This window comes from Fukomys damarensis, unplaced genomic scaffold (genome assembly GCF_012274545.1).
Source record: "Fukomys damarensis isolate Sample0158 unplaced genomic scaffold, DMR_v1.0_HiC HiC_scaffold_12, whole genome shotgun sequence".
Taxonomy (NCBI): domain Eukaryota; kingdom Metazoa; phylum Chordata; class Mammalia; order Rodentia; family Bathyergidae; genus Fukomys; species Fukomys damarensis.
In genome coordinates, this window is record NW_022900924.1 from 54,535,582 (window position 1) to 54,551,522 (window position 15,941).

Consider the following 15,941-nt stretch of genomic DNA (forward strand, 5'->3'; position numbering starts at 1 on the left):
AGGCAGGCCACCAAACCACTGAGCTAAATCCCCGGCCCTCAAATTATTTCTTAAGAAACTACCAAATTGTTTTACACAATGACTGCACCATCTTATGTTCCCCGAGTAATGTATAAAATTTCTGATTTTTCATATTTTTAACAACACTTGCTTTTCCTTTTTCTCTTTTAAAAGCCATCCCTTGGTTTGAAGCAGGATCTTTTTGTGATTATCTTCCTTGAAACGTTTCTTTTTCAGACCCTGACCCATTTTAATAGACTTATTTTTTAGAGAACTTTTAGTTTCGTAGGGTAATTGAGTAGTCTGTACAGAGTGATTGATAATGGTAAATTTGTTACAGTCAACTGTGTTGACACATTGTTATCGACCGGCTTCCAGTTTACCTTGGAATTCACTCTGGGTATTGCACATTCTGTTGGTTTTGACAAATGCATAACATGTGTTACAGATACATTATTATACAGAACAGCTTCACGGCCTTAAAGATCTGGTGTGCTCTGCCTGTACATCCCTCATAGCCTCTGTCAACCAAAAATCCTCTTACTGTTTTCCATGGATTGTGTGGTGAAACAACAAAACTTCTGGAAAGGAGATCAAGTTTGTTTGGTCCTGAAGACTAAATCACAATGATTAACAGGTTCTTTGTTTCATCATCTGATTCTGACCAGTTTTAAGAGGCTCAGGTTCTCTTCCAGTACAGAAGGCCAGATGGTTTTGGTGGAACCGTGATGGAAAGTGTAGAGCAAGGCCCCACCATTCACATTGTAGAAAGAAATGTCACTCAGCTCATAGTCAAGGAGGACTCTGATCTTGCTTGTCCTCACTTTTGATATGATCTGGGGTTTCTGGGGGCTGAAGGCAAAGTAGCTGCTCTCCATGCAGTGCCCGAGGGCCCAGAAGCCGTGGCACGTGGTCAGCTCATTGTGCCAGGTGCGGGGTAGGCACCCAGCCAGCGCCCACTTGGGCTTGGTGCCCACCTCCACCTCCGAGTAGTGCTGGCTGCAAGTGAAGCTCCAGAGGCCCAGGGCGGCTGGGCACAGGTAGAACCTCCTGCACGTATGGCAAACCCTCTTACTTCGAAGTGCACAGTCTTGTTGCTGTAGACTCTGAGCTGCAGGTGGGCTATGGCGGCCTGTAGAGCTGTGGATCTGGAAGCACTGCATGATCCAGCCCAGGCCCGAGAACTGGGTGGGGAGCCCCACCTCGTAGCTGTTCATAGCTTGATAGCACCTGAGCTTCTGCGACCTGTCCCCGGCCACTTCTGAGCCTGCGCTCTTGCTCTCCAGGGGCTTCAGAAGGTGCTGTAGGCCAGACTTGAGGCCAGAGAACACAGTAAGGTTCTGGTTCGCTTCTTCTAAGATCTCCACCTCTTCATCGCATGTCAGAAATGTGGAACGTTGCACAAATTTGTGTGTCCTCCCTGCGTAGGGACCATGCTAATCTTTGTGTATCATTCCAGAAGCGAGCACCCCAATTAAAATTACTATGCCAACTGTGCCAAAGCTTCCTAACATGGACTACATTCAGAATTTGGAAGGCTCTGATTTGAAAAAGAAAAATAAGCAAGGTCACTCATTTATTTGTTTGAAAATTCACTCATTTTTCTTTTTTTTACATTTAGACTAAAATTAGTAGGCCAAGCCACATCTCTCTTTTTGTCAATTCTGCATCACGAGGCAGTGCCTGGCTTAGGCGGGAGAACCTGGGCCTAATGAGTGCATGGTTTTTACTTTCCTCAACTTCCTTTGTGTGTTTTGGGTTTAAATATAGGGTGTTTTGGTTCCCTGCAGTTGTGCGACTGAAAAAGCTTGGCAAAACCTTATGCATTCAGTGAACTTTCTGTATTTTGCTTTTCAAAGTGAGGGACATGGTTTTTTATGTGTACAATTTTAAAAATGGCTTTGAAGGATGCTACCATAGAGCATTAGTGGCTAAGAGACAGGTTGCAAACCTAGACATTTCTAGTTTAGTGGAATTCAAAGTGAAGAAGACACAAATACCTCATAGGCTTGGTCCTTGTGGGCTGTATTCCCCTAGTTCATTAGTGAATGTCTGGTTTTCTCAATGTACAAAGCTCAGAGCAGGCTGCTACAGGAAGCATTTGAAATTTCAGGGGCTGCTGTTTGGATGGCTGAACAGTAGCATTCATTCATGGTCTCTGGGAGTAGCCTGTCACTTAACCTCTTCTAAATGTGTGCTGTGTACTTAGTAGTCGCAACACAAAATTGAGGCGCTCTCGTAATAAGGGCTAAAGAAGGTGCCACCATAACAATATTTCTGAATGCTTTTTGATCAGGTTCCTATAACTAATGCTAGTCTTTTATAGTTAATGTGATTTATATCAAGCTGGGGCTAGTGGAATAAATTAAGGAACAACAAATGTTATTTGCTTTGTCTTAGTAAAATTTTGCTGTGGAATAATGCTTTCCTATGGAGAACACTGATTAGACATAGACTGATGAAGAATTTTACTTTTAGCAGAACGGTAGTGTACTTGGGGATGGTGGTGTTATGTTAGTATTTGTAGTGATGATTAATGTTATACCTGTTACTATGCATATAGGAAGTATAGTTAAAATTATAATGGTGTGGGCCAGGGATTTAGCTCACCGTCACGGTACCTGCCTCTCAAGCACGAGGTCCTGAGTTCTATCCCTGCTACCAAAAAAAAAAAAAAAAAAAAAAAAAAAATGCAGAAAAGTTGCCTCTCTTTAAAATTCAAAACTTTTTTTGGCTTTTTTATCAACCTAGCCTTTTCAGATATACACTGCATAATTATAATGTGCAAATGCCCAACTATGCAGTAGCATGGCACATCTTCTTGTTCCCATGAAACTGAGTAGCCATCAACCAGTCTCTTCCTATCTCTCTCTTCCCCCTATTTGTCCCACCTCTAGAACCACCATTCTCCTTTCCACTTCTATGAGATTAACCTTTTTATATTTAAAATATGACTGAAATCACACAGGACTTATCTTTCTGTGCTTACCTTCACTTTCACCCATGTCACTAATGATGAAAGGGTTTTCTTCTTTTTTATGGCTCTGTCATATACATGTACCACATTTTCTTTCTCTGCTGTCAGTAGGTAGACGTTCAGGTGTTTCCATTTCATGGCTAGGCCTCAGCCCTTAAAGGTCACACTTCTCTTCCATGACTGCACTGAGACCAGGTTTCCACACACGGCCTGTGGGACACCAGCAAGCCCCCTCCAGATCAAAGCTACTAGGGGAAGGCACTTCGTCATTCAGTCTGCTTTCACTGTGGTTTTCAGCAGGATCTGATCCCTCTACATTTATATATGGGTTGTTTTGTTTGTCTTAAAGACACTATTATAAATATTCACAAAATATTATTGGCATTTAAGGCCTTTTAGTTAAATAAAAGTATCACTATATTTTATTTACCTTGAAATACAGCAGAATATGAGATAAACAAGAGAAATGAAAAAAATTTTTAAATCTTCAGATGTACTTGAAAACCAACATTTCATTCTAGATACCTACATTTAGCCTACATTGTATACTGTGTGTGTGTTTTTCTGATACGTCACTTGACTTCCTTTTCAGAAGACTTTAGAGGAAGTAGCATTTTTAAATTATAAAGCCAGCTAGGCATGGTGGTGCATGCTGTGATCCCTGTACTCTTGAGATGATAAGGTAGGAGAACCACAGGTTGAAAGCTCAGTTTCGGTGACACCAGATCCTGTCTCCAAAATATTGTAAAGGACTAGGGATGTAGCACACTGTGTAGGACCTGGGTTCAAGCCGCAAAACCATCAAAGAGAAAAGTAAAAGTCTTAAAGTATTGGGAGGATACATCAGTCTATTGAGTATCAAGCTAAATTTTGAACCTAAATCTCTCTGAGCCCAAAACTCCGTGTCTTGTCCCTGAAGCAGGCTGTGAGAAGTAAATGCGGCGTGTCTATAGTTTGCATTAATTGAAAAAAAAATATTTGAAGACCAAAAAGCTCTAAAGCACTGCAATGTCTTATGTACTAGGGGAAAGACATAGAAGAGGCCCCAAATCCTTCTGACCTGTAGAGGTCGGGGACAGGTGCTGGCCCTTCACAGTGTGTAGGGAGAGTTCATATTTCTCTTAGATCACCTATGACCTCCAAAGAGTTGAGGAAACAGGGAGATACACCCAGCAGGAGTGTGGCTGTATTTCATCCTTTGATGTGCCATTGAATGCTAACAAAACCCACATCACAGCTGAGTCTATGATGACAATTCATTCCATGTGGTTACTGAATCATAGTATATGGGCCTGTGCCAGGGACACATTTTAGGATGGAAGAATGGTCTTAAACTAGTCTTTCACATTTTAACTCACAAGGGTAAATAATACTGTAAGTGTATTGCATTCTGATACTATTCCTTTGTGTTCCAGGTGGTAGGATGATGTTGAACAAAACAGACCAAAATCCCTACTCTTTTGGACTTTATAGTTTATGCATGAAAGATGAGCAGTTCTAAGGCAATAAATAAAAATTGAATGTATAAGTTAAGTTTAAACATCCAGAAAGAAAGTGTGATTTCTAAGAGCTATGGGAAAAAGTAAAGCAGAGATGGGGAGGTTAAGGGTGAAGAACAGGAAATTGCAGTTTCCAATGATGAGCTCCGACTCTGAGGAAATGACACTGAACCTAAGTGAGTGAGCTGAGTTAGAGAGCGGCGAGGGCTGGGGCATAGTGTGAGGTGTGGAGCGGCAGTGTTAATGCTGTCGGGCAGGAGCATAGTTGAGGAACAGTAAGGAGGTCTTCTTTAAGCGCCTTGACTGGTGGGAAGGGGAAGTTACACCAGATGATGGATTTCTGTGGGTCATCATAGAGTTTTGCTGTTGGCTGTGCTTGTTCTGTTTTTTTGAGACAGAGTCTTGCTGTGTAGCCCAGGCTGGCTTCAAACTCAAGGTGGTAGTCCTGCCTCAGCTTCTCCTGTGCCACCACACCCAGTTTTTTGTTGTTGTTGTTTGTTTGTTTGTTGTACCAGGGATTGAACTTGGGTCCTTGGCTTGCAAGGCATGCGCCGGAACCACTGAAATAAATCCCTGGCCCTCAGTTTGTTTTTTTGAGACGGAGCCTTGCTTAGTTCACGCTGGCCTTGAACTTTATGCAGCAAACGCTGGTCCCAGGCTCATGGCGATCTTCCTGTCTCAGCCTCTCGAGCTGGCATTGCAGATACACACCACCAGGCCTAGATGGGTCATTGTAGAATTATGTTTGCCATAAGTGAACTGCTGCCAGTGAAGGGTTTTCAGCAAAGGAGTATCAAGGTCTAGTCTGTATTTTTAAGTGTCATTCTAACTATTGCCTTGAAATTAGACATTGTCTAGAACACTGATAGTGAACCTTTCAGAGAAAAGTGCCCAAAACCCAATCCAAAACCCACTTATTTATTACATAGTGCCAGCACTGCAAGTAAGCCTGAATACTGAAGTTGTAGTTTAGGAAAAACAGCTAATACATGAACATCTTTTGTCTTATTTTTTTAAAACATGGTAACAGCTCTTTCAGCGATAAAACAGTAAAAGCCTTTTATTGAAAGATAAAAGTTTTCATTTGGCGGGCTTTTGCACAGTTAATGTGATCCTTGCTGTTGTATGCACGCTGCCCATTTGTCGAACCTTGGCTGGGTGACCTGGCTCACATGCCAACTCAGAGGGCTCTGCGTGCCCACTGCAGTGTGTGTGCCATAGGTTTGCCACCAGTGGTCGAGAAGTTGTCTGGTTGATTACTGAAATAACTAACAAAATACATATGAATGTCAAAGGAAATTTTACTGTGCCACTAAAGTGTTTATTAAACAGCTGTATTAAGAGCTAAGAGCATGGCCTAGGGGAGAGCACTTGTCCAGCGTCTGCAGGGCCTGGATTCTGTCCCCAGCACTGCCAGGGTGGGGTCTTCATCAAGGGTTTTATCACATAGCTTCATTAAATTTTTCTTTACTTGATGTGGAGGCTAAATAAAAATGGCACTGCACCTACCTCACATGCCCACGGTCCTGAGTTCAATCCCTGTCCTGGGGGTTGGGGGGTAACCTTTCTGATAACTTGTTTATTTGTAGCCAATGTACTGAAATTCTGATAGTATATTATAGTGAAATTTCTTATGCCCTTGAGTTGGATTTAGTTTTTTGTTGTTTTGTGTTTTTGTTTTTGTTTTTATTTTTATTTTTGTTACTGAGGATCAAACTCGGGTGGCCTCTTGAGCTCACGAGTCTGACGGGGAACCAGTTCCTGGCTCCCTGGTTCAGTTTTAACACATAAAGATATGTATGCAGTGTGTGTGTGTGTGTGTGTGTGTGTGTGTGTACTCGTGCACTGTGCGGATGGAAACGAGGTCTAGAGCATGATAGAGAAATGTGCTCTACCACTGAGCTATATTCCCAGGCCAATATCTGGCTATCTAAATAAATGATTTTTTTGATGAGTTATTTTGAAGTGAGTCGTAGACAACATAATTTTAGGCACCCTATTTCGTACTGCACTTTCTAAGGATAAAGACATTTTTCTACATTAACCATCAATGCAGTAAGTCTGCCTCTCTTTAGGACATTTTTTTCCTATCATGAAAGTTGGAATGAGCTGTGAGAGACTTTATTTTAACCCCAGTTGTACTTCCCGAATTTTGTTTTGTTTTTTCACACAGAGTCTCATTATGTAGTTAAGCTTGCCTTGAACTCACTGTGTATCCCAGTGTATCACTGTGTATCCACTGTGTATGCCAGGCTGTCCTGGCACTCCCAGCAATCCTCCTACCTCAGCCTCCCAAGTGCTGAGATTACAGGTGGGCGCCACCATACCAGGCAGTTCTTCCTGAAGTACTGTTTGGTTTTTTTTGTTGTTGTTGTTGGTTTTTTTGTTTTGTTTTGTTTTGCTTTTGCTCCTGAGTATATTTGCTCTCTGTATCTTAATTCTGGTTTAGAGATATTTCAGAGATAAGTTAATTATTGTGGTTTTGTTGAAATTGATTGTGCTTTTGGGAAAATTGAATCATTAATTGAATGACCAGAGGAGACTGTTTTGTGTCAATTAGTGGGTAGTCTACTAAGCCACTTAAGAGCCTGTGGGATATAGGATTCTAGGGAGTTTGTTAGCCAGTTGTCACTGCTGTGTGTACAAGAGCCCAGCTGTTCATTTCTCCTTTTCAAGAAGGTTAGAACCATTATTAGATCAAGAATGTCCTGACAGTAAAAATTACTGAAAAGGGCACTTTTCTAGGATCATAAGCCCAAAAGTGCCTGTTAGCATTCCTGTCTCAGATACTATTCATAGCTTATAAATAGCTTCACTGTGCTCACCATGATGGTTTCCATAACATTATTTTTAAAGTCAAGTATTTCTGAAACACCATGTGTGAAAATACACTAGGCCAGTGAACCCAGGAAAACAGTGGGACAGTATTTGAGCATCAGACTTAAATCCTTTGGAATGGCCTTCTCACTTCTCTTTATTATTGTTATATCTGTTTCAAAGGCATTAAAGTTGAGATTCACAGTTCTGACTCTAGCTGCTGTTGCTTTTTTTTTTTTTTTTTTTTTTTTTTGGTACGGGGCGTAGCTTCTAATTGGACATTTAACCTCTAAGAAGTGGAAGTTTATGTTATTATTTAATGACTCATATCTTCAAGGAGAAATCAGCCTTCATTGTACAAGACCTTATCAAAATTATTTTAAGCTGGACATCGTGATGCACACGTTAGTCACAGCACTCAGAAGGCTGAGGCAAAAGGACCACTGTAGTTCAAGGCAGCCTGAACTGCGTAGCAAGACCCTGTGTGAACCACCCCGTCCCTGGAAAAAAAGTGTATTTTACTTTTTTAAATTATTATAATAGAAGACATACTGCCATTAATCTACTGCAAAATACTCCCTCTTGCTTTGAACACAACATTTGAACACAACATCATTTCTGCAAATTTCTTAAGCAGTTCTGGGGTCCTTTTTCCTGAATGTCTTTACAAGGTGTGATCGAAGCCACAGTAGACGCTTCTGCCAACTACCATCCATTGGAAGGGCAGGCCCGTGGGGCACGATAGTGCATCCTCATCCACCTTGTTCACCTGATGTGGCACTGTGTGACTTCTGACTCTCCCAAGTCAGAGTGCTCATGAAGAATAAACAGTTTGAGTGGATTCAGGACATCAAGGCAGCCACAGCTTATCTGAAGACACTCACAAAAGAGTATTTATAGATCTGCTTTAGAAAATAGCAAGAATGATGGAAAAACTGTGTATAAAGTAGGGGAGGGATTAGAGGGGATTTAATGGCAATGTGTATTTCACTGTGTAATATTATTGTTTTATTTAAACATTTGCCATAGCAGGCAAATTGTTGGTGCATGCCTGTATTGGGAGGCTGAGGCAGGAGGATCACAAGTTCAAACCCAATCTGGACAACTTAGCCACTTGGTAAAACCTTTCCTCAGTATTTAAAATGAGCTTGGGATATAGTTCAATGCACAGTCCTTGGGTTCCATCACCAGTATCACAGCCTCCCCACAATACTTTTTACTCTGTTCTTAATTACATTGCATATAATATGTAGTTGTCTACCTAGTGGGGGCTGTTTTAGCAAGTTAGGCACCTTGTTTACTTGATGTATACCTCTTGCTGTGTGTGAATGATGCACATGTCGTTTAAGATCGTTAACCTCTAGTAAGTATATGAGACTTTTAATGCCAACTCATATTAAAATCATTCCAACATTAGAGGGATATAATGAAGTGTAGTATTAATCTGCCAAGGAGCACTATGCGTAGGAATCGCTGTAATGTACATAGTACCTGTAATTTCAGCCTAAGGAAGCCTTCACAAAGCAAGTGGGATGTAAGCTGCATGTTGGAAAGGAAGTTGAGAATGTTAATGAGCAAATGGAAGCAAGTATTCCATGCTGTAGGACACTGAACAAAGGTGGGGAAACAGAAAGGGAAGGTTATTCACAGGTGAGGAGCTGCAGCAGTTGGCCGCAGTACAGGGGAAAGAGTGGGCACAGGGCTGGGCGAGGGCCAGGGCATGGAGCACAAGGAGGGCTGGGACTTGCTGGCTTCGTGCCACACTCAGCTTCGGTGCAGGTAACCATCGTTGTCAGAGTTCCTGTCAGGCACCTCATTCTTCTTCACAAGACAGAACTGAGTCTAACAGCAGTTTGCAAACCTTTGGTCTCAATTCTTTGTACTCTTAGAAAATAGGGAGGAGCCCAAAACGCTTCAGTTTGTGTCAGTCACATCTACTGGCAAGTCCTGTTTTAGCAATGAAAACTTGTTAAAAATATTCCCAAGAGCACATTCCTTTAGGTGTCCGGTCAGAAGCTTCATTGTACATCGCGTGTCCTCTGAAAAGCCAGACTCCACACTTGAGAGACAGAGCAAAAAGACAAATTACACCGTATTTTGAGTATAAAAATTTGGTTTTATCCAGGTGTGGTGGTGCACGCCCATAATCCCAGCACTCGGGAGGCAGAGGCAGAGGCAGGAGGATCGCTGTGAGTTTGAGGCCATCCTGGGCTACATAGTGAGTTCCAGGTCAATCTCAATACACGGTGAGACCCTGTCTCAAAAAAACAACAACAAATTTGGTTGTATTCTGGGGTCCCTGTGAATAACCCCAGCCACTCTTAGAGTCTCTGCAGTACAAACTCTACCCTTGAAGAATATTCAGTTTGGGGAAAGATAAGTAAATAAATACAGCTATAAGTAGAAGCACGCACAGGAAACAATTATAATTGCTCCTGAGTAAGTTGGGGAAGACTGCAAAGGAGGTGTCCTTTGCAGCAGGAATGAAATAAGGAAAATAGTATGTGTGGGTGGCATATTCTGGAATGAAGAAAAGTCAGCTCTGGAGAGGAGTGCAGAGCAGTTCTGAGGTGCTTCTACCTTACAGACATGTGGACATGAGCAGAGTAGAAGAGGTGTGCTTCTGTTTGTTTCAGAAAGCAAGTGCTGGCTGGGATTTAGCTCAGTGGCACTGCGCCTGCCTTGCATGCACAAGGTCCTGAGTTCAACACCCGGTACCAGGAAGCAAAAAAAGGAAAAAGAAAGAAAGCCACGTGCTGGCAGTCTCCAGCTGAGGTACGGAAAAGAGACAGTGCCTGTTAAAGTTTCTGTTCCTTCTCAGGAGCATCGTCATCTATTTATAACACTCTTTCATTAAAGCCGTGTATCATGCAAGCATTTGGTTCTCCTCCCATCTAACTTTCCATCCTTAAAGGACTGGTATCTAGGCCAAGATATGTAGTCCATGTAGTTCATCTGAGCTAAGAACGAGAACGTGGTCAGTCACTTCAATTTCTTTCCTCCCTTATCTACTCCCAGAAGAATTATAAATTTTGAATATCATTCTTTGTTTGCTTCATATGTTTGAGACAGGGTCTCATGTAGTTCATGCTGGCTTTGACTTCTCGGTGATACTCCTGCCTCAGCCTCCTGAGTGGTGGGATTACTGACGTGCAACCACCATGCTCCGCTTAATATCATACTAAATATTTAAGTGTTTTTTAATACAAACATAGGTGTACTGAAACAGTGTAGTTTTGCTCATTTTTAGAGTTATTTTTAAACTTTTGAGGCTTGCTTGTTTTCTGCTCACTAGTATGCTTTCAAGGTTTATCCATGAAACTGTGTATTTTTACTCCTATGAAATGTTTTGTAGTGTGGTTGTAATCTCATCGTCCGATCTGCTGGGTAGACAGTGTGGGCCATTGCCTGTGTGTTCTACCTCCATGTCCATGTACAGTCTCGTGTGTACTTTTCCTTCTTTCCTCACCTGGTTCATGTTTACCACCTCTCTTCTCTTTCGTCAGTTTTATTATTTGTTTGAAAAGAGCCATCTTTTAGATATATTGATGTTCTATTTATTTCTCTGGATCTATTTCATTTCTTAGTTTTCTATCCTTTTTTGTTCTCTCCACCTTGTATGTTGTTACTTTACCTTCTTACTGTAGCTCATAACTTTAATCTTTTCTTTTCTAATGTGACCCTGTGGTTTTACAAATTCGCTTTACTAATTACTTCTTTTTCTTTCTTTCTTTTTTGGTACCGGTGATCGAACTCTGGCCCTTGCACTTGTGAGGCAGGCAGCAGAACCACTGAGGCAAATCCCTGGCCCTTAAGTACTAATTTCACTGTTGTTCCCCACAATTAAGTTTCTTGGCTCAGAGAAGTTTACATTTAAATATCTAATTTCATTGTAGTGGGGTTGATCTTTATGCAGTTTTTGTTTTTTTTTTTTTTTTTTTTTTTTTTTTTTTTTTTTTATACCTGGCCTAATTTGTGTTTTTTTTTTTTTTTTTTAACTGGAGATCAAACTCAGGACCTTGTGCTTGCAAGGCAGGAGCGGTATCGCTGAGCTACATTCTTGTGATTGGTATTTTTTTAAATATTCCATGTGGGGGCTGGGGATTTAGCTCAGTGGCTCCACTGCCTGCCTTGCAAGTGCAAGGTCCCAAGTTCAGTCCTGGGTACAAATAAATAGATAAATATTCCATGTGAGCTTGCAGTTACTATTCAGGTGGTGGGCCTTGGGTTCTTTATGCTAGAATCATCTTCGTATGTTCACATCTTACTATCCAGGCTCTACACGCCCCCTCTCACTTTCTCTTTTTGCTCACCTGTTGGCTTGTTTCCCCTGCACCCTTGTGCTCAGGAGCCCTTCGGTGTTTGCTCCCATGCCCCGCCCCACTCCACAGCGTGAACACGAGCTTCCGTGCAGTCTGCCTGTCCTTCTGCAGGATGCTCATGGCCCTGCTTGCTCACCGCTGCGCCATGTCTGCTTTTCTGCCACTCTGCTGCTTTTGCATTTCAGTGATATCAGGCTCAACAGTGTTTCTCCAGTACGTGATTCAAAATAGGCACTCATTAAATGGCTGTTAGATAATATCAGATTTGTTTTCTTCTTAAAAGCTCCCCACACCCCAGCCTTCGTTATCAGGGATCAAAATCAGGACCTTGCAGTTGCCAGGCAGATGCAGCACCACTGAGCTACATCTCTGGCCCTAAGATTCTTTTTAACTTGTATTTTATTTTAATTAACGAATTAATTAATTAATTTATTTATTTATTTTGACAGGGTTTCACTATGTAGCCCAGGCTGGTCTCAAACTCAGGGATCCTTGTGCCTCAGCCTCCTGAGTGCTGGGATTACAGGCGTGTGCCACCATGCCCAGCTGTATTTTGTTTTTTGAGACAGAGTCTCAGTCCCCAAACTTGTGACGATCCTCTTGCCTCAGCCTTTCAAGTGCTAGGACTACATACATGTGTCCAGCATACTTCAGTAGACACAAAAGTGAATATCCTACATGAACAGCCTAGTGCATTTCCACAAGTTAAACAGTTCTGTGTAAATAGCCATCTGATCCAGAACCGTTAGCAGCGCTCCAAGCTGCCCCACACTGAACCTGCCTTCTGTATACCATGCCTTTTCCTTCGGGTTAGCCGCTGTCCTGATTTGTAACACTGTTGATGACTTTCACCTCTTTTCTACTTTAGCATGAAATATGCATTCTTTTTGTGTCTGACTTCTTTTTTTGTGCGGGGTTACAGGAATCAAACTCAGGGCCTTGTGTTTGCCAGGCAGGTGCTGTACCGCTGAGCTATATCCCCAACCCTGATTTCTGACTTCTTTTTGCCCACCCTGTGACTATTGAGGTTCTCGGTTATGCTGTGTATAATTGTGCTTCAGATGCTCTTACCACGTGTTATCATAGTTTTCACCATTTCCAATATTGTTCTTCCTCTTTTACTTATAGAAGGAGCTGAAGAGGAAAAAATGGAAACAGACGCTGATGGTCAGCAGCCTGAAAAGGTAAAGTCCATTTGAGTTGCCTCACAGCAGGAGGGCATGTGTGTCTCCTGAGTGTAATGGACATGTGTGGCACAAAGGGGACTGTAAATAGTTTTATCAGCCTCTCGGCTTTTGTTGCTTAAGACATAGTTCTCACAAAGCGTGACACAGAACATTTTCCTTTTATTTATTTGCTGAAGATTTATTCCACCCTATCTTCTGTACCTCTTTCAAGCACAGTTGGGAACGTGAATACAAAAGCCGTGGTTATTGTGAACATCGACTTGTAGGGTTGAGATCTTGTACTTACTTGTTTATTATTACAGACTATTAAGTGATTGCCTTAGAAGGGTTAACTATCAGGAGCGGAATATTTAGACTAGAATTAATGAAAAGCCACTATTTGTAGTAGGTTTTAAAGAACAGGTAGAACTGTTAAACGACTGAAATAGAGGCTAAGGAATCCAAGATTTCATCTGCAGAGGGAGGAGACCTTAAAGCCGGGATCCTCCTCAGAGTACCAGTGTGTCCCTGGCCCAGTCCCTGCTCACACAAGGCATAAACATAAGGTAGGCCAGGCAGGGTAGCGCGTGCACCTCTTCGAGACCTCAAGGTCACAGCCTGTGATGAGTAGTCAGTCACGATTTGAGTGAGTACATGCCAACAGACATTTACAGTCTTGATTATATGAAGAGAAGATGAAGGAGGGAAATAATAAAATGATTACAGTTTCTTCAGTGTCCAAATACCATACTTCAGTTTTACATTTATGATTTCATTTACTTTTTTTTTTTTTTGGTACTGGGGATCAAACTTATACTTGCAAGGCAGGCTGTGGAACCACTGTCCCGGGTTATAGGCATTTTTCAAACCAGCAGGGCCGGGGATTTAGCTGAGTGGTGCCACCACTTGCCTTGCAAGAGCAAAGTCCCAAGTTCGATCTCTAGTACCCCCCCAAAAAACCAGCAAATGGTACCAGATGGTACTGCCTAATTCCGTGACATTTCTTGGCTGTCCTAACCCAGTGGTCCTGGATTGAGCAGGAACCATGTGCTCTGGAGGTATATGATCTTGTGAACATTCGAGTGTTGCGATGGCCAAAAAATATTTCTCTGTCAGTTCTCCACAGAGCCTTTCTAAGACTGATCTATCTATCTAGCTATCTAACTATCTATCTATATTTCTTTCTTTCTTTCTATTTTAGAAAAGATCTCTTTGCAGTTCAGACTGGCCTTCAACTCACTATGTTCCCCATGTTGGCCTTGAGTTCACTGATCCTCCTGTCTCGGCCTCCCAAGTGGTGGGATTATAGACATGCACTGACACTCCCGGCATTGTAGTCCATTTGGGGGGTGGAAGGATGATTTTTTGTTTTTTTGGAACTGGGGATTGAACCAGAGCCTTTGAACTTAGCTACCTATTGAGCTACATCCCCATGGTTTCCTAAGTCACTGAATTGCCCAGCCTGGGCTTGAATTTTTCAGTCTTCCTGCCTCAGCCTCCCAGAGTGCTAGGACTACTGGCTTGTGCCACCACTCCCAGCTATTTCACTTCTTGTTAAAAATAGTGAAACCATGGGCCAGAGGGATTAAGCTCAGTGTTTCCACAGACTGCCCCAAAAGTGCAAGGGTCCTGAGCTTGATCCCCAGTACCAAAAAAAAAAAAAAAAAAAAAAAAAAAAAACATAGTGAAACTTTCTGTTATCACAAGATAATTGAGCTCCTAAAATAACTTTTTTTTTGTACCAGGGATTGAACTCAAGTCCTTTCGCGCTTGTAAGGCAGGCTCAGGAACCGCTGAGCTGAATCCCCAGCCCCTGAAATGACGTTTTTGTTCACTTCCTTTTTTTTTTTCAACCCTGTTTAGGCGGACAACAAAGGAGAAAACGAAATGGATGAATGTGATAAAGCACAAGATGGAGAAAATGAAAAAAATAGCGAGAAGGAACAGGACAGTGAAGTTAGTGAAGATATCAAATTAGGTAACTTGGATGAACTGCTTTAAATTTAATTTTTATGTGATACTGTAAAAATGGACTAGGGATGTTTGATTTTCTGGTACTGGGTTTGAGCCCAAGGAGCACTGAGCTACACCCCCCATCCCATTTATTTTATTTTGTTTGTAGAAATATTTCATCCTCACTTAACAGCTAGATACCAGTGCTGATTCTGGGGTCTGTGCTGTGTCTCTGTATTCAGTAGTATGTGGAGATGAACGGGCCTTCTCCGCCATGAAGTCTCCCTGCCCCAACCTGCCCTTTTAGTGTCAGTGTCAGTGAATCGTTGCCACTGAGCCTGTCTCGGGATACTTTGTTCTTGGTGTCTTGAATTCCTCTAGACTCTAGGATTCCCAGAGCATCCCACTGACTAAGGAACAAATATGTGTGTCTTAGGCTCTATTCTCTGAATTTATCTTTTTATATCTCAGGGAAATACACACAGAGCCTAGAGAAATAAAGGGGAGACAAAGGCTATCATTGAACAAAATAAAGCCCATATAGAGGCAGACTTACATGCATGGAACAATTCAGCAACACTCATAAAAGGAGTAGGGGCTGAAATCTCCCTGTAAGATCAGTCCTCATTTATCATATGGCAGAGGTGCGAGGGGAGATAGTTACTGAGACCAGGGACACTAATAATAAAGCTTTCTGTATTTCCAGAAGAAAAGGAGACTGAAGAGAACAAGGAACTCACTGATGCATGTAAGGAAAGAGAAAATGACACCACGAAGAAGAAAGTAGAACATGAGATTTCTGAAGGAAATGTTGCCACCGCCGCGGCAGCTGCTCTCGCTTCAGCTGCTACCAAAGCCAAGGTTTGCAGGACAGCCCCCTTCCCCTGCTCTCTTAAGCCATGAATGGCTCTATTGTTTTTAGCTAATTGGGAACATTTCCTATAAAGAGCTTTGCTCCCAACAGGAGTTGACTATTGGTGAATGGCATTTCTAGGTTAGAAAATGCACAGGAGGAGGAGGAGGAGGAAAGAGGAGATCCGGTGCTAAAGGGTGACTGACTGTTCCTTCCATTCATTGTGTGTTTAGATTACTGAAGACCACAGAATAGATGGAAGGCAGACTTTGAAGTCCCATTAAGGGACTGGTTGTCTTTTTGCTTTTAACTTGCTTGCGGAATTGTCCTGAACCATTGTTCCAATAATTTCTA

At 42.1% G+C, this 15,941-nt stretch overlaps 1 protein-coding gene across 1 annotated transcript in view; it reads left to right on the forward strand.

Moving 5' to 3' along the window:
* The window catches only part of Smarcc1 (SWI/SNF related, matrix associated, actin dependent regulator of chromatin subfamily c member 1), a 130,090-nt gene that overhangs the window by 84,478 nt on the left and 29,671 nt on the right, over positions 1 to 15,941 (forward strand). Inside the window, exons 22-24 of the mRNA XM_010624569.2 lie at positions 12,744 to 12,799; positions 14,645 to 14,759; positions 15,441 to 15,595. Coding sequence (XP_010622871.1) covers positions 12,744 to 12,799; positions 14,645 to 14,759; positions 15,441 to 15,595 — 326 coding nt within the window. The remainder of the gene's footprint in view (positions 1 to 12,743; positions 12,800 to 14,644; positions 14,760 to 15,440; positions 15,596 to 15,941) is intronic.